At 39.8% G+C, this 25,926-nt stretch overlaps 1 protein-coding gene across 16 annotated transcripts in view; it reads right to left on the bottom strand.

The window, feature by feature from the left end:
- RALGAPA1 (Ral GTPase activating protein catalytic subunit alpha 1) overlaps positions 1–24,179 on the bottom strand; it is a 138,932-nt gene extending 114,753 nt beyond the window's left edge. For 14 of the 16 annotated variants that reach the window (XM_065064045.1, XM_065064041.1, XM_065064050.1 and 11 more), the window contains exons 1-8: positions 23,823–24,159; positions 10,626–10,736; positions 10,029–10,078; positions 8,483–8,540; positions 7,928–7,971; positions 6,764–6,941; positions 4,952–5,067; positions 2,280–2,418 (exon numbers count right to left, since the gene is read on the bottom strand). In XM_065064045.1, the coding sequence (XP_064920117.1) occupies positions 2,280–2,418; positions 4,952–5,067; positions 6,764–6,941; positions 7,928–7,971; positions 8,483–8,540; positions 10,029–10,078; positions 10,626–10,736; positions 23,823–23,928 (802 nt within the window). In that variant the 5' untranslated portion in view covers positions 23,929–24,159. Of the gene's footprint in view, positions 1–2,279; positions 2,419–4,951; positions 5,068–6,763; positions 6,942–7,927; positions 7,972–8,482; positions 8,541–10,028; positions 10,079–10,625; positions 10,737–23,822 lie in introns of all 16 variants that reach the window. The other 2 variants (XM_065064047.1, XM_065064048.1) reach the window with 2 other exon arrangements.
- Between the last annotated feature and the right edge of the window lie 1,747 nt (positions 24,180–25,926).

Here is a 25,926-nt window from a genome sequence, read left to right as displayed (position 1 = left end):
GAGGACACTGATGTAAAACCAAACCAAAACAGAAACTTATTAGATTGACCCAAATAGCCCAAGAGGAAATACTCCCTTCCCCCAACTATCCATTTTTCCTTTCTATTTTGTTTTGGGCTTTCCCCACCCCTTGCCCTTCTCCCTCTGGGAATTTGATGTGAGCTGGTGCCAAAAAGGGCAGGAAGCTGTAGGTGGTAGAAAACATACAAAGGGCGGAAACTGTAAAGGCCAGCAAAACCACAGTTATAACAGTGGACACTTGTAGCTTTGGCCATGCTTATTTTATTGTTTCCCTGCATATGAAGGGGCATATCTAAAGGGCTTGGAAATGGCACAGAAAGGCACATTACCATGAAGGAAGAAACAATGCCCCTGGAATCCTACTGCCACATCTGTAGATCTTACTAAACAATTTCTAAAGACTACCTTACAGACTCTAAACAGTTGTTAAAAGACATTCAAAACAAAACCAAACCAATTTCATGGTCTTTTCTAAGCCTGTAATACACAAGCTAGAATTTGGAGGAGGCACAATACCAAATACTTGTAAGTGGAATGCTTGTGCTTGTTACTGTAACCAATATATTTATCTGAGAGATCTGCCTTAACAGAAAGAAAAGAAAAAAAAAAATCTCAATCCAATATCAATCCAATATACTATCTCCAGTAAAGCCCTGTATCAATGCTTGCTTACTAAAATCAGTGTTTTGATGTGTACTTCATGACTTCTCCTAAACTAAACATTACACTAGTAACCCAAGAATTCTTTTTAGTAGCTGGCTCAGTGCCCAAATTTGCCCTGTTTTCTGCCTAAATGCTGCCGACTTTGTTCAGAACAGGCACAGGATTATTTTCAAACAAGATGGGAAGATGCATGCCAGAGAAGAATGTCTTAAAAGAGAAAAGACTATTCTACTTACCAGCGTTTCTGTTGCATTCATTACTGTATTCTTCCCAAAATCCCTTTCATTGTTGCTGACTTTACACACTTTCAGGCACTGACAGTTTTGGAGATCTGTGCCCATTTCTTCTTCTTGTTCCCCATTGTCCTCTTCTTTACTAAAGCCTTGGAAGTTTCTTGATTATGGTTCACAGAAAAAGAGAGGACTACAAAAACACTTTCATGGAAAACTCAAGATCTTCATGGAAAGAGAAAATATCATTTCCACATTTATTGTTCGAGGATGTCAAGCAGCAGCAGGTTTGCTTTCTCAGCATTGCTTACAATCCTCTTGTAGCTCTTCTATCACAGAACCTCCTCAGCATCTTCACATAACTCTTATTCTACTGTTTCATACAGCTGGATTTACACTATTTCTTCTCCCCTACACAAGAAGATCAACTGTCTTCCTCAGGAGAACAGAGTTTTGAAACATCCATCTCTGAAGAAAGCCACAATCCAAATATATGTACATGGACTGACAGCAACTAAGACCTTCTCAACAAACCTCTCTGACAGCTTGATTTTACAATATGAAATTGTGTCTGGAGATCACTACTAATCCTTGTGAGATGCCACATCAACAGGTAAGAGGATCAGTGAGGCGTCCATACTATTCAAGTAATGAAATGGCAGCTTAAACCCTGTGTACATGGTATTGCTTTGCAAACAAGAGTCTTCAACTCTGTGAGCTTACAAACAACATGTGAGTGAGTGCATGCAAACCTGAACTAGCAAAAAAAATCAAGATATGCAGACAACATTCTAGTTTAGAATGGGCTAAAAACCTCTGAGCAAAACTCTAGTTAGGTTTGCTTAGCATACACCCAAAATTCTGTACCATCAGCTTTAAAGATTGTGTTAAACCTTAGCTTCCTCTCCCTACTGCAAGCTCTTGATAAAATACAGTTTACACAAAAACATAACTAACTTTGTCCTGTATGAACTACAAGCAAGCACTGTATGATCCAAACACTATGATCCTGTACAGATAAAGCCAACATCTCCAAATATCGGCACACTAACACCTTTTGTCTCAGCAGCAGTAGTTTCTCTTCAGAGCACAACTTAAATCAACAGAGGTCACATTAAAGAACTGCTTTGTAAGAACATTTAATTTACTTGATTCAGGTGAATATACCAAGATTGACTCTAATGAAGGGGTCAGTTACGTCCACAGAGAAGTGAAAACCATGAACAGGAACCACAACACGTTCTTTCATAAGAAATACTTTTGGAGAATGTTCTTTATGGGCAACATGACTCTAGCAAAAAACTGCTTTGCTGTAGTCTCTATTAGAGACAATGTAATGACTCTATCAGCTGTGTTAACACTTACCAAGTATAGGGTTATACAAACTGGTCTCCTTACAGATGTTTGGGAAAATAGAAGGTAAGTAGTATTTCTTAAAATTTGAGAATAAAAATGAAAATCCCTTTTCCTGGTTTTCCTTGTTCTTCCATTCTAAACTCTTAACCTTAAAAAGAAAAAAAGAGTTGGATAAAGCAAACATCTAGAAGTAGAATAAAAACATGACCGATCAAATGTCTTCTTTATAAGTTATTTCTTTGGAACAAAATCATATGCATTTTAATGAAGACTTTTAGAAAGATGGAACAGAAACTAGCTAGGAAATGTCAATGGAACAAAGACTTTCTCTTCCCAAACACTGCTTCAAAATGAACCTGAAACACATCAAATACAGAAACCAGTAAGAAATACATCTGCTTTTATGTTCATCTTGCCAAGTCGGGGTGTAAACCCAAACTGACTGATTTTAATAAAACTGGTTTTATATTTCAAAAGGCTTTATAAGAAAAGGGCAATAACCCATGGTACTCCAAGCATTTGTTTGACAATTTCTTTTAACATACTTCAACTAACAAGTGTCCATATAGTCATTATAATAGGTACTTGGATTCATTTCTGTGGCTGGTAGTATGAAGCAAACAGATCTGTCAACCACAAGTAGCACAAGATACAACTTGAATTAACAAATCTACTGTCATGGATCATGTGCTAAATCTTTCTCTTAAAGAAATATATTCCTACTGAAAAGCATGATAAATTCTCCCTAATAATAAATCCAACATGCAGTTTCCATCTTTGTCCTGGAGAATCCACCTGCCTGGAGGGCTGGGTTATCTATCAAGTCTAGCATATATAAAATAAGAAACTTTGCTTTTTCCTTTTTTTCCCCACCCTTTTTCCACCTCCCTTCCCTATTTGTTTTCCTTCCCTCCCCCCACCTCCTTTACTCCTTACTCAAAGTCCACAGTTCTATTATGATCTATTTTCAGGGCAATGAGCCTTTAGAATGGAGTATACATACATACATATATATACATATATATACACCCCCCCCGATATTAGTCACCCATTCTATTGAATTACATGTAGAAATTAGTGACACAAAGTCCTTTAGCAGAATTTAATGTCAAAGAACTAACTATTCACCTTGAAATTATTAGTGCCTCTAAAGATGCTTCAGCAGAAGTCTGTAGCACTCACATAGTGAACAAGTTCTACAACACCTGTCTCAATGACTTCTCTAAATTTTAAAATAATATTACAATTTATTACAGAGGGCAGTTGTCTTCAAGAATGTAAGGGATATTTTCATTCAAACTGAACAGTCGTCCTTAAGCTCACCCTACAAAGTATGATGACCTCTATTTAAACTGGGAGATGCTGGAAGCAACAAAATGAAGTTGCAAATTATTCCAGCCCCAGAAGTTCAAAGACAGACAGAGAAAGGGAAACCAGGAAATGTTTCAGTTTAACACTGGCTATATTTGCACACTGTCCACCTCCTTGAGCACAACCCGCAAAAGTGTGACGAAGAACTTACGGACAGATACCCAACTGGGCTCTGCTGGACAAGTCTGACCAGAAGGCAGCACTCTGGAACACCTACAGCAGCATGTCATGCAGTTTGCTGGGCATATGACATCAGGGCAGGCTCAGAAGCAGCATGTGTGAACTGGCCAGCAAATCATTACATGAAATATAACAGCTAGGCCACAGTTTTTGATAGGAGCTCTTGCCATGCCCCGTTCTAGGCATTTCAAGTATGGGCTGAGATCATGTAAGCATCAAAGTAGAAAAGGGAGAACGTAATGTGTGCCTGAGTTGCACACCATAGACTAGATACTCATTCAAGTCTTCACTTTCTGTGCACAGTTCAGCTCCACAATCTGTTGATCAGAAAACAAACAAAAACACCCAAAAAACCCCACCAAACCAAAACAAAAACAACACTACCACACACCACCTTTTGCTAGAAAGCCATAATCTTGGTGTAACACTCTCACACTCTAAACACCAAGGGCTTTTCAGTAGCTCAGAGTGTTTCCATTAAAGAATTGAGAGGCTGTATGGTTAATCTACTGAAACAGCAGAAATTCCAGAAAGGTAGCTGGAGGAAAAATATGACCTTAAGCACAGACACTAGCAGCCCCAGTCTTACAAACCATTAAGTCTGACATCCTATTTCTGTTGGTTTTGTCAGCTAGACCAAGTATAAACCTAGGAAAAAAGCCAGCAAAAGTCTAGGACTCATTAAAAGTAATCAATGCTTTCAGTTTGAAGTTTCCCCTTAGTTTGAAAAGCAAAGCCCCTGACCACAAAGACCACATGGTAAGAGCAAGCCCAGTTGATCCCTCCACTGGTTGAAGGCAACAGGGTGGGAAGGGGACATGAAAATCATAAGGAAGCTGGAATCAGCATTGCTGGCAGTGACTGCCAAGTTTCTCTATTTTTCCCACCTGTGTTGCAATTTGATATGATACTCTGTGGTAAAAGAATTATGAATCTTCACACTGAAGACAAGCGAAGATTTTTCTAGGAGAATTTGAGTTTTATGAAGGACACTTGAGCAAGAGGCAAGGGGGAGGAATGTTTAAAACATTTTAATATACATTTGCAGTGCTACTGGTAAATGTCTTTTGTAAAGGACAAACAGATGTTAGTTGCTTGGTACTTGTTTGCTTGAAAACTACAGAACATACCTGAATTACTATGTATTTCAAAAGTGCTTCTAAGAAATAGCTTGTTAAATCTTCTTGTCCTTTATCTCCTGATTGTGGAGGAACAAGTGGAGTGATTTCCTCTATAGTCACTTGAGCTATTTAAGAAAAAAAGAAAAGAAGCAGTACAACTAACATTTAGACCATTTCTTCTAATGCATAAATACCTACCAAGTTATGAAAGTAGAAATGTAATGAAGCAAGCAGAGACAGTTATGGGCAGAACAATCCATCCAAAGATTAATGAAAATTAGGAAATTTTAGCTAATAAACCACCATAGAACTAATTTCTTACATACATAAAAACACAGCAGATAATAACTAATTTCTCCCTATGTATCTTGGGAATCTACCTGCCAAGATGCAATTTTTCAAAAAGGCGTAATCAATTTCTTTTGGAATTTATGCAGGCAACAGTGTAAAACTTGAGTTGCACAAATGCCAAATCTTTATTTACATCTCTCACAATTTCCTTCATTTAGCAGTTGATAAGTTACATTTGCGTTAAGTTTTACTAGCTCTATCCTTCCTTTGCCTCTACAATGAAGCTACTTCAGTTTATTTTTCTCTTTTTCTAGTTAGATGTTTGCATTTCACTTACTGTATTCGTCATTTCTATGCTGTCTACATCCCCTTTAGATTTGTTCCTCTTTTCCTGACGTAGAGATATAACGCAAGGTAACTCCAAAACAGGGCTTAAAGTTTGTATCAAACTTATCAGCAGAGCTATCCTGCCACGGAATTTGTCAAGGAGACACTGCTTGCTTCTACAAGCAATGTTTGTGTCAGCTCTAAAACACTGGGTGAAGGTGGAAAAAAGGCAACAGTATTGTTCAGAGGGAAAAGTGGTTAGCTGCTTATTCACATTTATGTGAATGCACAGCTTGCATTTATGACCCCATCCAATTGAAATTTGTTAATAAATGAGTTTAAAATTCTACTAACAGGAATAGTTTGAGTTAGGAGGCAAAAGGCTCTCCAAAGTAACCAGTATCTGATGCTGACTGGCAGAGTGAACAGTCAAACGAAAAACTGTCACAAGAATCATCTTAAGAGAAAAATCATCCTCACACTAATCGATAGAGTGAAGATAATGATCTCCACATTTAAAAACCAATATCTATAAAGTATAAAAATATTATCTCAAAATGCTTAATCCCTTCCACTGATGCTGACCTTTCTGACCCCAGGTTTTGCAGTCTACAGGTCCAATTCTTTTGGAAGATTCTGAGCCACATTAATACCACAGCTTTAACTGCTTGGTCATACACAGACAGAGCAGGAAGATCAACCATTTGGCTTTATGCAACACCTTAACAACTACTCATTCCCTTGACGGCCACACCAGAAACTGCTTTGTGTAGCTTGCTCCCTACAGTGTGGCCAAAGCCAGTGCAAGTGCTAAACACAAGCAGAATCTGCCTGTTTGCAGTAGATGCAGCACCTGCTCTGCTTGTAGTTCTTAAGAAGAATTACATAAAATTTGTCAGTTTATTTTCACCCTCTATGTTAAGATACTATAGCCATAGTATTAAAAACAAAACAAAACACAACAACAAACAAACAACAAACCAAACCAAAGTCCCCAAAACAAATCAATCCAACCCAAAAAACAACAGAAAAAGACAAAGTTACTATTAGAAGATCACCTGATAAACTGCCAAGAAACATATTACCAGCTCCATAATCTCCCTGGATACATACATATGTTAGTTCTTTGTTACTTCAACATGCCTGTTCTGGGCTAAGAGGTGAATTATGTGGAGAATCGAGCAATATTACCAAATTACTTACTTTCTTGAACGTTAAGTGGAGGGTTAATGAGATTATCTAGTGTTCGGGGGCCATACTCGGACTGTGGTGATGAAAATCCAGGAATCAAGCAAGAAAACATCCATAATTGTTCTTTACTACAGTTATTTTGAAGAGCTTGCAGCCACAAAAGAAAGAGACGCACACCCTCTCGCCGTATCTTAAAGAAAAAACAAAAACAAGCTAAAAAGATGAGCAAGTTAACTTGTCCCAGAACATACAAAAGCATTTCCACTTGTCCTGGAGGAAAAAGGAGAAGGGGAGTTGTAGAACAGATGAGAACAGACCGACAGCACGACCACCAGCAACCAGCAGAACCAGGCTAGCACATCTGCTGCTCCTGCTGAAATGCAAGGACAAGCCCAGCACTTTCCCTGCTGTTTGCCTCACAGAATCTTTGTCACAGGGTTTTCTCTGAAGGAGGAGGAAGAAACCCAACATGCATCTAGTCACCTGCCTGACTGCAGCATTGCAAGACATCCCGTGAATTTTTTCAGAAAATACAAAGACCATAATAAAATTTCTAAATGTATTCATGAATTATAACAGAGTGAGCTTTTTGCAGCAGAAAGATCTGTTCTACCCTTTTCCATTCCTTCTTCAATAAAAGCCATGGAATCCTAGAGCAGTCCCCTCCTGGATCTCACATGGGCGAATTTCAGCACCAGCAAAGCCTTCGGGTCATTCACAGAGGACCGGCATGGGTGTTTGCTGCAGTACAAAAATGACCTGTGGCATCTGTCCCGTGGTCAACTGTTATCACACTACCCACTGACAGGTCTCTTTGGCACAGATTATCTTCCACTTCCAAGACAGCCCCAAAACCACAGCCTGAGTCCCAAAACCGATTTCCTTGCCCCTAACAATGAATGGTAAAGGCTTACTTCTGCTTTAATGCAAAATCCTTCAAACCATTTGTACACATTATTAACTTGGCTACTCTATGTAAACCTATTACTATTGCAAGTAGCTCTAGCCAGGTAAAGCTGATGACAGGAAGTCACTCTTTCATAACACACAAGTCATGAATCTTGTTCTTGTTCCTGTGCTTTTACCATAAAAAAAAAAAAAAACAACACCACCTTATGTTCTTATTTGTATTTTTATGTATTTTAGAAAAAAGTAGTATGCAACTCTTCCCAATACCTTTAATGAATTTCCAGTATGAAGAAGCTTCTTTAAAATCAACCCTAAAAAAAAAAGGAAAGAAAAAAAGGTATATTTGTTTGTTTGTTCATTTGTTCTTTTAAGTAATATGTCAGAGTTCTCGGTCAGACTTGATAACAACTTTTAAACAAGTCCTTGGCAATCTCCAATTTAATATTGGTGAACTTGATATCCTCAGGCAACTCTCTCAATGCCAGAAGGAAAAAAAAAAGATCACCTTTCATAGCTTCCTCACAACCTATAACATCTTCCCCCAAGGACTTTTTCAGATGTGTACATTAAAAGTAAATGATTCTCAAGTCATTAATGTGCATAGTATCAGCATTCCCCATTTACAAATACAGACCTCACCCCAATGTTGAAATTTATTACTAAGAGAGAAGAAATCAGGAAAAAATAAAATAAAATAAAAAGAGCTAAAAGACCATAATCCCTGTTATGCCACTTAAAGGTTAAGGAAATGAGTAGCACAAACTACTAGTAGCTACTAATTAAAAAAAAAAAGAAAAAGAAAAAAAAAGAAAATCAGCTTACCAATACTATGAAATTGCCATCTCTGATGAATCCTTTCTGGAAGGAGCTGCAAAATTTTCTACAAAAAACAGAACCCAAGGATCTGTGTTGCAGATACCACTCTCAAAGACCACAGAGCACTTTCACAAAGGCCACAGATCAGAGGCTGAAGGGTTAACTTAGAAAATTTCCACATTGCTTTCCTTGAAAGCATTACGGTCTTTTCAAAATAATTCCATTCCAAAAGCTAAGAAGCCCCCACACTCTGACAAACTGTCTGGCAAGTCCTGCATTAGAGACCTCAGATGTTCTTGCAGTTTATCCAGCGCCACTGCCTCTCTGCTGGAGGTTACTGCTTATAGCACAAGGAGCTGAATAGGATGAGTATCTGTCTCGGTTGCTCTGGTTCAAAACAGGTTGTATTAGGTTATTCCACCTCTCTAATAGCTTAAGCTAGGATCCTCAGCTGTCAACTTGCCTCTGTGGCACAAGCAAACGTTTGCTTCAGCCTTCTCAGCAGAGAGGTAGTGAGCTACAGCAAAACAATGAAGAGACTTGGGGCAATAATGGTCTAACACCTCTCCAGCCAGATTTGAGGATAGTAAGAAACAAAGCACAGTTAGTGACAGAGACAGTTAATGCATTATGTAGCACTTCAACATCTACGCTAGAGGCCTTAGCAACTTGTAAGTAACTTGATTTCCCAAATTAATTTCTGGCCGTGGCCCTCCAACAGCCTGTGCTACAGCTTCCAAGGTGACCTAACATACCTTTATGTAGGAACTAGTGAACAAATGAACTAGCTCTCATCAGATTCATTCTCCTTTTAACAGCTAACCCTATAGTTTTAAACAGCAATGTATCTCACAAAAAAAAAAAAAAAAGGTAAAATATTGAATTTATATTCAACCATGTGATAAGCATTCATCAACTTTGAATTTTACAGATATTTAAAAACTACAATCATTGTTCTACAATTAGAACACTCCATCAAAAAGGAAAGACAAAAACTTGACATTCTGAGCTATTTCTGAACTATGGTCTCTGCTCAGAAATGTTCTGATTTCACTGAATTAGTTTCCAACTCAATTAAGTCAAGATATGCTTTTGGTAAGGATATGGCAAGATGTTACTTTCAATTAATAAATCTTAAAAAAAAATAAAAGGGATCTATAAAAACTTATTATGCAGTAGTCACATATTATGAGAAAAATCAAAGATAACATGCAATCAAAAGGTAAAAAACCATCATGACTAAATCAGAAATCACATCTATAAGAATTTCAAAATGTGAACGGGAGTGGGCAAGACCACCACCAAAAGTAATCAACTATCTGCACACGCAGAAAACATCTTTTTCCACTTAGGACATCTTCCTGCATAACTGCAAGTAAAATTCTTTTTCTTCTCATACAAAGCACATATATTCAACTCTATGCAAAAGAAGAAAGAATGCAGTTAAGTTCAAAGCATATTTCCAGGCAACCGTAGATTAGCTGTACTACTATTTAACAAGACTTAATTCAAAGCAAAAAAAACTCATACAAGAATATCCAGGTTATCTTACCTCAAAAATAAAAAGAATAGAATCTAATTCTTCTCTCTGAGACTTGTGACCTAGATGTAATTAAAAAAAAAAAACACAGAAGATACACTTTCATTAACAAAACAAAATGTAAAGGACATTGACAAAGAACCTTAGATGCATAAAACAAAAACATGCATTTCTACAACCATAATTTTGCATTCCTTCCGCAATTTTTTTTAAAAAACTATATTTCATAGTAAGGTTTTATAACAGTTACAGTTTGATAAATTTCTATCATGGCACCAACAGCTGGTAGAGATTAAGCTACATAATACCTTGTTACAACAAAACTTAGAATAATTCTGCAGAACACAAAAAGTATATATAACACCTTAAGAATCCTCACTTTGCGAAGTGCAAAACCAGTCAGAGAATAAACACTCCTTGCTCACCTCCACTGCATGCACCTCCCATTGCTCCACCTTTATTTGCAAAGTTCATGCTTACATTTATTTCTGCACAGCTAATGTTGCCATATGTAACCACAGACACCCTGCTTTATTTCTAACACTCTGCTTTATTTTATAACAAAAACAGAAGTGCCAAAACAAAAAGCGTTCTATCTGAAATACTCACCTTTTTGTTTAAGACCTACTTCAATAGTCACGAAGTTTTCAAAGAACACATAATATATATGTGAAAAATGTACGTCGAAAAACTGTTTGAGATCAATTGATTCTGCATTCTCTGAAAAATAAAACAGAATACTGGTTTTATTTTTTTTAAATACTCAGAGTCAACCACTGCATACCATTATCCAGTAGTAAGAACTTAAGATATTTAAAAGAAAAACTATTTTAAAGAAGTTCTTGAAGTTTTCTTTCTTTTAAACTGAAGCTAAGGAAATTCAATATAGCACGCCACAAATGCCTAGTGAATTTTAAAACACAAAACAGCACCTTCCTGCACACTCAATGTTTGCATGACAGTAATACCTGCAAACCCCAGCCATGAAACAGAATTCCATCAGGACTAGCATTGTACAGATTAATGTTGCTTTGTTTGTTGCTGCCCAAACTCTACAACAGAAAGACCATCGCTGCCCCCAACTGTAATTACAAGACATAGCTAAGAAAGTGGGAGCAGGATGATAAGTGAGGACCACCTCTGCTCTGCAGAGAAACTGGGAGGAAGCAAACAGAAGCACTGAATTCCCACTGTTGCCTCCTTGCTCCCTCCAAGCTCCAACATGCACCTTCCTTTCCCAGCCCCCATACTCCTCGGATTACGTGGTCTCTGGAGGTCAGAAGCTGGGACCTCAGGGGTACCCTGAGATAGGAACATCATGGTGAGTGTAGGGGGATGTGCTTTGTTGTGTACCCCAGGAAGGCTTCCAGATTTTCTGTACACAACCCTCTAGATGGTTGTGGCAGGATGCAAACCCCCCTCTCTCCCCCTCCCTCCTTCAGTATGGAAGGAGTAGGCACATCTCCCTCTCTCTGCTGTTTGAGGCTAACAGCTTCTTTTGTTTGGCCCCAGAGCACCCTGGCCAGGGCCATTAGGACAAGGGAGTGCTGAGGTGCCAGTGAGCCGCTGGGCACCTGCGGCCAGTGTGGGGGATGTCTGGAGGCTTCAGGGGCACCCACAGCCAGTGTATGGGTGCAGAGAACCTTCTGGAATGCTTACAGTCAGATCTGATCAGCCTATAAAAAACGGGATTCTCGTCGAGACTCCGTCCATTGTCGCGGGTCTCTCGGAGCACGAGCAAGATGCTGCCGCCGAGAGCCCCCTCCCCGGGATGGGGACTCCGCTTGCCTTGACGCCACGGGTGTGAGTAAAATTATTTCCTCGCAGGATTGCGAGTATATTTATATTTTTCGTGCACATATGCATGTGTAACTTTCTGTGCTCAATATGAGCACGTGTGTAAATTAATCCTCCCATAATCGTGGGTGTATTTTCCTCCTGTGCTTCCACATAAGCATGTGTAACTTTCCGTGCACATTTGCACGCGTACTTTCTATGCTTAATACAAGCACGTGTATAAACTATTTCCTCGCACAATCACGAGTGTATTTTCCTCCCGTGCTTCCACATAAGCACGTGTAATATTCCATGCACATTTGCACGTGTAAGTAAATTAACCCTCTCAGGATTGTGAGTGTATTATAAATTTACCCTTGCAGAACCGCGAGTGTACTAACTTTCTGTACTCACTACCAGTATGTGTATCTTTTTAAAAATAATCCTTCACCGTGTTCAGGCAAGTGTGTACTCTTCCCAGACTCAGAGACGGCTCCAGCATTGTTTGTGTGAAGCCATGTGCATGCACTCTGTGGACCGCCTGTTGTATTAGTTGCTGCCCCTTAATAATTTTCCTCAACTGATAGCTGAACCTGTATTTAAGTAACTTTTGGAGTGCTAAAGCCCTGTTTCTCACCGGTTTAATAAAAGTTGTTTTGGACCCTGTTGTCCCTTAAACTAACCTTGGGCTGCCTCCATGACAATGGTTTATGCAAATCTTTGGTTAAAGAAATACATTATGATTTATCTAGACTAATTTTAAATTTATTGTTTTAAACAATCATCTCTTTGAAGCCTTAGCACATGCTGAACCAAAAGAAGCTCCCTGTCTTGTTACTTAATTACAGAAGACTAGAGAACCTACGTGGACAGAACAATACTATGGAAGCACAGAGGAACAGGGAGACAGTATTTTAAAAGGCAAAACTCTCACCTTTCAGAATACCAATGAGAAACAATCCAACAAAAAAAAAAAAAACAAACCCAAAACTGAGGCAAACTGAACTTCTATACCCTTCACCAGCTCTATACACTGAGGCACCATCTTCCACCAAAGATATTTCCTTTATAAGTCCCCTTTTAATTCTTTATTGGATCATAGTTTTTAAACCCTTTTTAGAATGACATCAATCTTGATCATCTACAATTGCTATAGTAAAAAGCAAAAAAAAAGATCAATTGAAAGGATGGCCAAAAGCACAGCACAGTTTTCAATGCTATTATGTAGCTCTGGAAGACTTCCAGTTTTCTCACAAATCTTGCTACAAAAGTTTCCAACACATGTTCAGTTTTTGCAGTTATCACAGAATTCTGCCATCTTGCATAATCAGTGCAGTGGAGCCAGAGTGCTCTTGGAGAAGACAGTGCTGTATTAACAGCTAAGATAATTCTTCAAGCAAGGCAGCCTAGCCAGCAATAAACTTTGTGGTCCAGAGTGGCAAGTGTGTGCCTGACCACCTACAGAACTACCCAATCTCCAGCTTTGGAGAAACTGCTTTACCACTTACATATCAGCAGCTGAACTGCCGGAGTCCAGAGTATGACATATTAAAGTACGGACAACAAAAAAAACAATTACACTTTAAACAAACTAGACCACGATTTTCAGACAGTCAGGGCAAGCGCACAAGCAACAGAGCTATAACTAAAGCATAGGCACAACCATCACATCCACTTCCACACACGGGGCAGAACCCTAAGTGAGATCTAGACTATGGACATGAAAACAGACCAGGAAACAAATCAAAGGGGTTTGAGATAGGAGGATTAAACAGAGGAAGAAAGCACGGATTGAGACTTTCGGGAGAAAGGAAGGTGGCAGAAGATAATCTTTTAGTCCATACAGTTAACTGCTATTTGGGAATTGAACATAGAAAGCAACGGAACAGTTCACTTGATGTGAAAGAGCAAAATGGCTAGTTTCAAATACTACAGGGATCAGAAGCAGTTAAACAGTGTCTCTGCCAATCAACTCAGAGGAACACTGCATTTTTGCAGGCACAGTAAATGTTTTGTTTCCTGAAATAGGTCCTCCTTTCCCCAGCCACAGGTCAACTCTGAAGCAGACAAAAAAATAAAAAAGCAAACCCCCCTCAAAATCCCAAATGTATTCTTTAAAGACTTAATCTTAACACAACAGTCTGTAATTTTTTAAGACACTACTCCTAGATCCTTTAGGTGACAATCTAAAGGCTTGCCTACATCACCAGCTGGACACTGATTCTCATTTTTCCACATAATTACTGTATGACACTTGCATATACCTGGTGCTGTGGTAAGAGGTCCTGCCGTTATCAAGTTCTGTTTGGGGGAAAGATTTCAGAAGATGGTCCTTTTTTGTTGTTTTCATTATTATTATTATTATTATTATTATCATCATCATCATCATCATCATATTTATTTTGTATTTATTTTTTAAGAACACTGTGGTGCAAATCACCTCAGGACTCAGAGGAGAATTGGTAGACCTGTATTGCCACCATTAACAGCCAATTAACACTAAGAGCATACCTTCAGAATACAAATATAGCTTGGAAGTGCAGGATGAAAGTAAAAAATTCCTTGGCTTTGCAACTTCTCTAGCAAATGCCTTTCACTCTGATTTCTTCCTAAGATCACACTTGACAGCACAATCAAAAGCAAGTTTTTGGAATTCAACCCGAGCAGTTAACAACACCCGAATACTTGCAATAAATTCTATCATTTAAGATGGAAGAAAATAAAAATACAACATCTTATTTAATGGGAGTTTTGTCCTGGCATTACCTTAAAATAATTATTTTTTTTAAAACACCCACAAGCTATTTCTGTTAATGTTGAAAAACAGCTTTGCTTCTAAAGCAGGGAAAGCACATGTGCCTATCTGATCGGTTTGCCACCCAGAAAGAGTGGGGGGAAGTAGATATAGCATAGACATAATAATGTAGACCTTAGAAGAGTGTGATCTGGAAATCATCTAGTCTGGCCACCTGCCTACACCATTCCATGTCACAGCTACCTCCATGCTGAACACAATCCACATGACTAATACAAGCATGGAAAGATTACTGCTCTCCTCGATTACTTTATCATCAAAACTTCCACCTATATGCTGCTGTTATGGCTTTCTTAATTAATTAAGGATCTGATTTCCACCCCCACCCCCGCAATGAAAACATCTCTAAAACGTTCGGTTCACTTTTATCTTTGTAATCAACTAAAGATACAACTCTTCAGCTCTCTCATCTTAAGCCATTTTCTCCATCACAAGGTCATTCTCTATCCTCCATGCTCTCTCAAAGTAGCATGAATGCTTCACAGAGAGGTAAAAATAATTTCCTTTACAAGGAGCATCTGCATGTGCTTTGCACACAGCCTTGAACTGAGAATTTGCAGGAAGTTGCTTGTTTGCTTTGGCTATTTAATCTTTTCTGCCTTTTTAAGTAGGGAGACATAGCCTTGTTGTTACATGAAGTGGGATTACACAGGAACAGGCTTTGCCCCCTTAACTTACAGTGCATTTATTTACTTATTTTTAAACAAAAGAACTTTGTATTCTCCTACCAAGGATTCATGTAACACAAACTAATGTATTCCTTGTGCTCTCGGTACTTATGCCCAGACTGGGAGGAGGGAGGGACTCAGAAATAGATCTGGCACCATATAAATGTTAAGAGTTTCTCAGAATGGGAAAGGGAAAAATGGGACATTACTGTATTCCACCAACGTAAAAACTAAAGCTTCTACTGTACAAAGTATAGTTCCAGTAAACTAAAATCCAAATTTCCAGCATCATTTATGGAAGCTGTTTGTCAAGAAAATGCAGTTCTCTTCATGTATCACACGGGCAAGAAATGTGGATTATTGACTACGGATTTTTCCTTTATAATTTTCTGTAGCTTAAAAATCAACTCTGGGTGTTCAGTGGTGGGTTTTTATGTGTTTAGTTTTTGTTTGTTTGTTTGTTTTGAAAAAGTTTCATTTAAGCATAAAGAGACATTATACCGCTTCTCTGTCCTTTTCTTCCTCCCGTAAGACTTTCCTAAAAGTAGCTTCCGTTTTTTTCTAGGTTCAGCATTAAGAAGGTAAGTTACCTTTTTAGATTTAACTTTCAGAAGTTGTATTCAGCTTACAGATTTCTGTTCTATTTTGATGAATGAAACAGAGAACTGAACTAAAAACGGAAGACTATTACAGTTATTGGAGCTATTTGTATGACCCTCATTACAAGAGCATTCAAATACCAGAGCAACTGGAATTCATATTTCCATTCAACCCGCTGAAATATTGAAGTTCTTACTATTCCCCTCCTTATAGACTGGAGCTGCAGCAAAGAAAAACAAACAAACAACAAAAAAAATCACAACAATCAAAACAAAACAAAAAAAACTCTACCTCTCCTACCAACTTCTGTGCTTACGTGTGACTGTACTTTTAGGAACTTAATTTCCTATATTTTCAACTGGCCAATCCTTTTCTTACAAACTTATTTTCATCTATTTTCAAAAGGCCAACTCTTTTGAAGGTTCATTGTTCAAAACTTTCTGGAAGGTTACAGTCTTTCCAAGTATCTCAGTAATATGTTCAAAACTTAAGTGCCCACAGTGACCATTTTAGGAAGGAAAAATTCTAGGCCAAAATTTTCTTGCAGAAAATTTGTTCTGCTACAGAACTCTGCCTAAGAGTAAAACCATTTGCACCAAAGCTTTTATTATGGTTTATTTACCAGCACATCCCTTCTTAACCAGGAATAATTTGCATGCACAAAAGTGTTTCAATAAATATGTAACCCTTCAGTACTTCACATTGGAAGGAGGATACTATTAGAACTGTATATCATACTTAGAATTACAGTGCTAGAGTGCCACCTCAAAGAGCTTAAAAATGACTTTGTCAGATGTAAAACATGAACCAAAAAAAGCACCACAGGTTTTTTTACTGTATATTTACACTTGTAAGGGATCACCTAAGCCAGATTCTCAAAGCTCACAAGTTTACACGTAAAACACCCTTACCATCTGTAGGACGAGGATCTCAGTGGGCTTTAACATATTATATACAGTTTGTCATCCCTGTTTATTTTGTTTTCTACATATTACCCTATAAATTATCATAAACGAATCCACAACATCTGTTACATATTTATAAATGAGTTCATTTAGCATGGGAAATGCATCTGTACCATTTAGGTGATTGCCTGCTGTATGAAAATAAAATATTATAGAGCATCTAAACTTGTACTTTCTGCATAGGACAGAACTTTAAAAGTAAATTTTCAAAATACTGGACTTAAAACTAAAACACCCAGAACAGAACACCTAGAGCCCCCAGACAGATCTTTGATATAAACTTTTCTGAAGAGAACACTAACATTCACCAGTTGACACAAAGCCTCGCAGAAATTTACCATAGCACTTAACAGAACAGTCCACATCATTACAGATCAAGTTGTGGTTGCTTTCACATTTGATTTTAAGTGTTTCAGAATAGTATGTTTATACATAAAATTGTTACAGCACATAGTAGAAAAAAACAAAACAAAACAAAAAAACAAACCACAAAACATTATCCTGTCGCATTCTGAGACTTACTGGCTTTTAAGTCACTTTCCCTCATCCTCACCCAAAAATAAAATACCAGTGACAACTGCAGCAAACAATGGCCTGGAAGACAGCCAGACTTCTAGTTCCATTTCTGTGAAGCAGGGGCCCGTTATAGAGTCAAGTGTTCAGTACCCATTCTCACAACAAACTGGTGCCATTAGAAAGCCAGAGGTTTCTAAACGTCCTCAGTTTCAGTTAACATACAATCAAATGGCCAACAGAACTTACTCATTCTTAATTCTCCAAGCTGAAAAATGCAATGGCTGCTTTAAAGCAAAACATTACAGAGATTCAGTTATATACGGACAATCTCTCTAATAGTAAAGTATGTAGTTTAGAAAGGTCAAGTGGAAAACCTCCACAACCAACTGGTGGCTCTGGCATAGTTAACAGACCATCAAAGTGAAACAGACTCGATAACAAACCACCAACATTTCAAAGAGTGAGCTACAAATGCAAATCTATTAAACAAGGGCTTCACATTAGCCCTTACTGTTTCAGATCACTAACAGCTATTTAACAAAATCAATTCATTTTTTTAAAAAAGGTAATATTCTTGAGTTTTCTGGTACTGAAAAAAAGAAACACACTTCAAGAAATCTTTTAATGGACTTCTATTTCACATCAGACAAGTCTAAACTCCTGATCACCAACATCTTTTACACACAAATACACAAAGGAAAAAAAACAAAACCAACCCACAACACTAATGAATAAGCAGGTTAACAGCATCAATGAACATCTTCCACACATAAACTGCTGGAAATTTCAACTCAGGTGCTCTATGGGAATGAGCCGAAGCAGCTGACAGCTATTCAAGCTAATTCTTCCAGGTTGCTTGCAGACACCAGAAGAGTTACACTAACAAACTTTCAAGAAATGCTTCCATAACAACTCATGCATGTTCCAGAACTTAAGATTTTATTTAAGCAACTTCAAACACTTTGTAGTAATGTATTTATTTTCATTCCAAACTGCCACAAGCTGAACCCACGCAGAGCTTTCCTTTGCATGGCAGGGGCCAGAGCTGCCCCCCTGTCCAGCCAGGGGCTCAATGCGAGCCTGGACCCTGCCCAGCCCACAGCATCGGCCACTGCTGCCCTCTGCACCTCCTGCGCCACCTCAGCCAAAATCCTGAAGCAAAGCAATTCTTACCCCTTTCCTCCTGCCCAAAACAGAAGGTATTCAGGGTTAAGTCTAGACTGACAGAACATCAAGTCCAACTGCTTAAACTGCACTCAACCCGCAGCCAAATCCATGACTTACAGCAGTGACACATCCTCTGCAGTTAGAATCACCAGGAAAGGAAAAAAAAAAAAGAATCTACAACTCCTGCCAAAAATAATACAGCTTTGCACATCCACAGAAACTTCTGGAACAGTTATCTCCAAAGAAAATTCCAGGCAGCTAGTTTTGCTGTAGCTTCTCACTTGCCTCCCACTTTAGCAACCATAAGATGTTTTTCATTTATTATCGTATATAAAGTGATACTATGATGAGTGATGTTGACAATGTGCAACACCAATGAATACCATCCAGCTGAAGCATTAGGGCTTACTGCCAGTCAAACAGACTTCTTAAATTAAAATCCCTTTAGACAAATGCAATCTCTGTTTAAGTATATTGTTTATTATTAAACAATATACCAGAACGGATAGCCAATGCAGACCTTTTCATTCTGTCCAGTACAGTTTCACGTTTCAGCAATTGCTTACGTGAGATGTCGAGCACTAACCAACCACCAAGAATAACAAAATAATAAAAAAATGACTCTACACTTCAAATGCTCTGTTCTCTTGAGCACTGCATTTTACAAGCATTCCCTCCATGGTTCCAGAGATATAAGCAGTGTATTTTTAAGATAACAGATGCAAATAACATAATTCATGAGAAGCAATATATTCCTTTTCCCTTTACTCTGGATTAACAGATTACAGCCCTGTAAACTCCTGCTCCACAAAAAAAATGAAGAGGAGGGAAAAAAATAAAGGAAAAAACAAATCTTAAGAATTCAGCCATAAAAGTAGATCTTAAACCAAGTATATTTATTTTACTTGCTTGCACATAGCAACATTACACAGAAATCATCAAATATTTATAGGCTTTAGCTTTTTTTTTTAGTTTTTTTTTTTTTAAATATGTATATTTTAGAATTCTGATTGACACTACAAATGCAACATGTAGTAACAACATTATTTGATATCAAAACTAGAATAAAACAAGCAGTTAAAATTGTTATGGTATGATGCTATGAAAGGGTCCACCTAGCTGCTTTAATTAATTAGAGAGTTCTCAAAGCATTGTTATAACAAAAGGGCAAATCAAGCATGGCCTTTCTAGCATACAGAAACAAGTAAGAAGAACAGTTTGATTAAAAAAAAAAAAAATCACATACAGACCAAGATAGTATTAGGGAACTGTATGAGACTTCAATGTACTTCTCAGAAGCAAGAAGCAAGGACCAAAAAAAAAAAGTGCAGGGTGTGGGGAGGAGGAGGAAACAGCTCCCTACAGGAAGAAACTGATACACCTCAAAAGAACCAGATCTCTTGAAGCAGATAGTTCCAGCTGTTACAAGAAAAATCCTGGAGCAGGAAACAATGAAAAGCAGATTACCTTCACTCACAGACTGGTATGTCCAAGGATACAGACTTCAAACTCTTTCCAAATTTTTCTTAGCATTTCTTAGTAATAATATTTGTTACTGCTTGAAGGCCTCCTAAAACCTTTAATCTCTACTAAAAAACCCTTATGCCTGTGAGATGCATAAATCAGGCACATATTACATTTGCTTTAACAAATAATTTAATCAATTCTGAATTAGTCACCTGAATTTCACTGAATTTTCCTTGGCTCCTGAATTGTGAAAAAAGGCTGAACAGATCTATATGAAAGCAGAGCAGAGAACCAGCCAGAGGCCAGACACTGGAGAAAACTGGCAGAGTGGTTATCTGCAAAAGAGTTTTAGTAAAATAATACAAATGCATTTCCTCCTGTATGCCTATAACTGACAATTAGTCTAGCATTCAGGAGCTTCCCAAACCAAAAATCTGTTACTGTAACTTCAAATTTGATAGGTCTTAATAAGCACTTTTTCCTAGTTTATTTTCATATATATTTACATATTTTTCACTATCTGCTCCTACCGAAAGGGATTACAAAGCTTTCAGTGTCTTTTCACATTACAGTTTTACTCTGATCTAAGTCATTCCCATCTCTAAATCTTCTACATGCTGACTATAGCAACAAGACTACTAAAGCTGCAGTGATATTTGGTGTAATGGTACACCACTGTTCTACAAAGTCACAACTTTTTCTAAATTCCTTATGGAGTCAGACTAACTTGCATTTTTCACTATATTCAAACTGAGTTGTCACCAATGACAAAATAAATTTTCCTGAAGTGATACAACTCACTGCATTCTAAGTTATCTTGTAAAAGGCACGTAAATAATTCCATCTAATGCAGAATACTTTTAATCGTTAAAAACAAATGTCACTTGCCTATGTGCTGTCCACTCATGTAGCTTCATAAGAGGTTCACTGAAATTGTTCAGTCTCTTGTTTGTCTTTACTAACAACATTATACTACCTTAAAAAAATATAGATGATGCATGATCTGCACCATTGTCTTGTAGCATACAACAGTCAACCTTTGACTATAATTAAAATTTTTAGATTCCCTCTCTTTGGCTAATAGACAAGGAACAGTCTATAATTCACAAGCACTTTGCCTCTTTTTGTGACTATTCCATTATTCTAGCCTACAGAACTGCTGCTTTGGATGCCTGGATAAAAAGAAGAGGAAAAATTAACTAGTACTCCCTTTTCTCCCCTCAAGTCCTAACCATGAATCCAAGGCCATGCTTCATTTTATTTGTTGCTGAACCAAAGACTAAAAAGTACAGCAAAAAAAAAAAAAATAACTGTGGTCCAATACACCTTGCAGGCCTACTGAAAAAAATTTAAGAACAAGAGAAAATTCTCTCTTTCTCCTGGATGTGAAATGGCAAAGAATTCTCTTCTGGACAGTCTTTTAATCTCCAATATGCATGGGCTAAGAGCAATAAACAAGACAAATCATTTTTCATTCATAAAGATGCTGAACAGAGCTGAACTGAGATTTCCTCCCTTCTCCCCTTGAAAAGTCTGTTGGCAATAGCTATCTTGGCTCCCCTGAGCACGTGGAAACATGCCAATTATTATGCTGAGGGAGCTGTCACTGAAGAAAAAGGATAAACAGGAAAATGCAGCACTACGCTGCTCAAGCTGCAGGATGGTGCCTGCATGCGAAGCCACCTCAGGTAGCAGTCTATCTTATGTGGGCACATCATTCTTTTAATATGGCCCTGCAGGTCAGTCAACAAAACAATTGGAAAAGAATGGACATAGAGTTTACGCTCTGAAAGCCAGTATAGGAAGCACAGAAATTTAAGGAATAAAACAAAGAGATGATCACAGCAGCAGCCAGACTTCGAATAATCTGACATATACATATATATATATATATATTGCACTACACTAGGAATATGTAGATAAATATCCTACTCCACGTACCCCTCAAAAAGACCTTGTTTTTGTACCTCATGCATCTAAGAATATCTGCACAATGATAAAATCCTGTAGATGCATCCAGAACAGACAAGCTGAAGAGTACTGTTATACCTTTTCCTACTTTCACTCTCACACATAGTGCTCTCCCAGACTTGGAGAAAGGACATGTGGGAGTTGCGCTTCAAGAGTTGAGACATACACATGTGCAGGGGGGAAAGTGGAATGGCCATCCCATGAAAACATGCCCCAGCAGATTTAGTCTGTCCTACTGCCAGTAAGCAGAAACCTTAGATTAGATAAGAACGTCTGCTTGACACAGAGTTCACGGCTTGTATCTTACAGAATGCATCCAAGTATTAACAAGGCTGAAGGAAAATCTTGTAAGTAAGACCAAGCAACAGAAATATAAAATCTAGAGCAGATCAGATCAAAATCCTATAGATTGTTTTGCAGATTAAAGCAAAACTAGAAATATTCAACATACTTTAGGCAGGAAACCTAAATTCAGAAGGGTACTTAGTTTCTTTATAGTGCTTTTCGCTCTTAAGTTTCAACTAATGAAGCAGCTAAAAACAAATATAAATCAACATAAAGCAAGCCACAACTGGCTCAGCACAGCTAGTTAAGAGTGGTAACATTTGGAGTGGGGCAAGAGATACATTTGACTACTGAAGTGTCTTGGGTAGCTTGCTACCCAACTATTCTTAATTTCAAAAGTCTAAACAATTATTATGTTGCAGAAAATAAGTAATGCAGCAGCAGATGCTGCCATATAGGAAGACCTGTTCCTTCAAACACAAATACAAAAGAAAAAAGGAGAACAATAGCCATTTTCATTTGAAAAGAAAAAATCCAGCTTTGGAGGCCAAGGACAAGGTACACACAGCCCCAGCCTGTGGGCAGAACTCAAAATAACCCATTCAGTGTTCTGCGTTAAATACAGAATGCAATTGCCCTTGACCCAGCCCTGCAATGTGTTGATAAACTGTCAGAAGCAACCCACGGGTTTGCAGAACCAAAGGGCCCAAAAGACATTCCAGAGCAAACTGATTTTTTCAAGGACAGCCTGATGACCATGACTTAGTTTTTTAGAAACACATGAAACTAACAAATATCTTGGAATGATAAACTATGTTTTGGTTTGGTTTTTTTTCCCCACTGGTTTGGTTCTTTTTCCATTAGGCAATTATTCCACTTAATTCCAATTTCTACTTCACTGGTCAGGTTAAACAGCTGTTCACATGGAACTGCGGCAGTACTTAAGTGCTTATATGCCCTCCTCGACCAACTGGCAAACCAAAAGTGTTTTCAGACTAGCTGTATCAATGCTCATCTACATCTCCTCTGGTGAGCACTTACTGTTGTAACTCTTACCTTGAAAACATACACGAACATAAGTGGTTGCTGTAAGCACTTAGGGGAAATGGACGAGGGAGTCACAGGCACCACTAGCGCTCACCAGCCACTTCTATTCAAGCGTACCGACTTCACAATGGTTACATAGCTCTGGAGAATAATTCACGGGGGAAGCACACCAGCTTTTCGCCTCCATCCGCAGTTGCCAAACGAATCTCACCGTCTAACGCGGTTCAAATGTACGTGTCTCAGGACAACAGCAGGGAGCGAAGCGTCCCCCGCTGCGCCCGCCGGCTCCAGCGGCCCCCGGCTGAATCCCCGCCGGCCCCGAGGCCCTCCCTCCTGCCGCCGCGCCGGGGCGCGGAGGGGCCGAGCGGGGTCTATCTCCGGCGCAGAGCCCCGACGCGCCTCCCGTCCCGGCGCCCAGGCGGTCCCGCCAAGGTCCCGGTCCTTCCCACGCCGGGACCCGGGCCGGCAGCCGCACGGACCCCGGGCCATGACCCCCGCTGACCCGCTCCCTCCCTCCCGGCCGCCTCACCGATGAGGACGCGCAGGTGCTTGAGGCGGGTGAGCGGGTCCTTGCGGGTGTCCAGCACCTTCTGCGTGGATTTCCGCACGTCCCCGTGCGGCTTCTTGGAGAACATCCCGCCGGGCCCGGCCCCGGCGCCGCGCTCCAGAGGCGGACAGCGGCCTCCGGATCCGCCCGCACCGGGGCCCCTACATAGCCAGCAGTGGCAACAACAGCAGCGCCGCCACCGCCGCCTCCTGCCTTCGATGCGGCGGGGGTGGAGGGGCGCGGCGCGGAGCCAACTCCCCGCAGGCCCGGGAAGGGGGGCCGGGCCTAGACTCCCCCTTCCTTCTTCCCTCGTTCTCCTCCCGCTGCTTCACGACAGTCGTCAGGTGCGACCCCAGGCGTCCCTATGGCAACCGAGCGTGACGTCATGGCCGGCGCTCCCCAGCGCACCTCCGAGGCGGGGCGAGCTGGCGGGCGGACGGACGGGGTCTGTCCCTCCCTCCCGCCTCTCAGGCCTGGGAGGGGAGGGTGCTACCGGGGCAGCTGTGTGCGCCCGCGGCTTTCATGGGTGTCCCTGCCGGAGGACGGAGAGCAGGCATCGGCGCACGACAGTGATGGCCTCGCTGCAGCATCCTCTGCGCAACTCGGCACAGCAACTGGTGCTGGAAACTGCACTTCAGCTATTCATAAGTAAAATACAAAGTTACACCATTACACAGCTACTTCTGGCTATACTGAGACACTGAAGTGTAGTTAGGTGAGGGGGCAACCCCATGGGGAATAAGTAAATAAAACCCAGGTAGTGACTCCGAACCTTCAGGCTCAGCTGTGCAGCCGCAGCGCCCTGTCCCGCCGCTCCTCCCGCCGCACGGTCCCCAAAGCGCTGCGGCTCCTCCATCCCCGCTGCTGCCCGGAGCCGCTTCTCACCGGCGCCGCTGCCCACGCCTTGGGCTGCAGCGCTGCCAGCACCCCCGAACAAGCAGCCGCCGCTGCGCCCGGTGCGACCGTCTGGGGACCTCTGTCCCTCCTGCGCTCCCCGCGATGGTCACGTCGCGCCCACGCCGCTCCCACAGCAAAGCCCGAAACAGGCTCGAGAGGCCGCGTTTGCCCCCATCCCACGCACAACCTCACCGGAGGGGTCCGCAACAGCCAGGGAAAGGTACGAGGTGCGATGCGAACTCTGCTGCTGAGGGCCGAATTAGTAATGCCAAAAAAGCCCAAAGCTTCTCCTAAAAGCCTGACATCGGTTTACAGTAATGAAGTCGATGAAATGGAGAATTATTGGAGTTTTCAATAGATGTCTGCTGTTGTATCATTTCAGACTCACGATTTTCAGTGTCCCTTTTATTGGACATTTAAAAAAATCCAGTTCCCTAAGCTAAGAATCTGATTACAATAGCTGGAGTTCTTAATATGGACAATATTTAACCATTTGAGAGTTGTTATAAAATTGTAAGAGTTGTCAACATTTACATACCTATGACATAAATAACATAACTTGAGCGTTTAAATGCATAACCAATAACAGTTAATGTGACAAGCAAACTGGCAGTGGATTTAATCAGAAGGGTGTCAGTGAGGGAGTCAGTGTCACCTGCCTAGTACCTATGTGGTCTGCCCCAAAGCATCTCATATTCTACCACCTCTGTAAATTAGATTTGAAGATTAACAATGTTAGGAAATAGCTAGTATTACAATATTTTTTATTATAACAGCACATTTTAGGTCTCGAAGATCTGACAATGATACATTGATTCATGTGCTTTGTTTTCTAAATTTTGTAAATTCTAAGCACACTTTTGTATTTTGACAATCTTTAAAAAAACATATTTTCTTTGGAGAATTTACTCGCTTTTTTGATATTTTTTAGGTCTTTTAACTCAAGACAGAGATTAAAACTAAATAGAGTAAGACATCACCAAAATGTTAAATGGCAGGAGGGAGCGGCGTTAACCGAGATAATAATGGCTTCTACAGAGAACCTCCTGGCACAGAGCACACCAGGCAGGAAGGGCACGTTCTGTGCACAGCGAAAGCCGTGATCTTGCAAAGGCTTGACTTTGAAGCATGTGACTTCTGCGCCTTTGATTATGCATGGAGGGCAAGGTTAGAAAATAGCAGGATTACT

Source organism: Columba livia, chromosome 5, assembly GCF_036013475.1.
Source record: "Columba livia isolate bColLiv1 breed racing homer chromosome 5, bColLiv1.pat.W.v2, whole genome shotgun sequence".
NCBI lineage: Eukaryota > Metazoa > Chordata > Aves > Columbiformes > Columbidae > Columba > Columba livia.
Note: the sequence above shows the minus strand (reverse complement) of the source record. Positions and strands in the feature narration are given on the sequence as shown.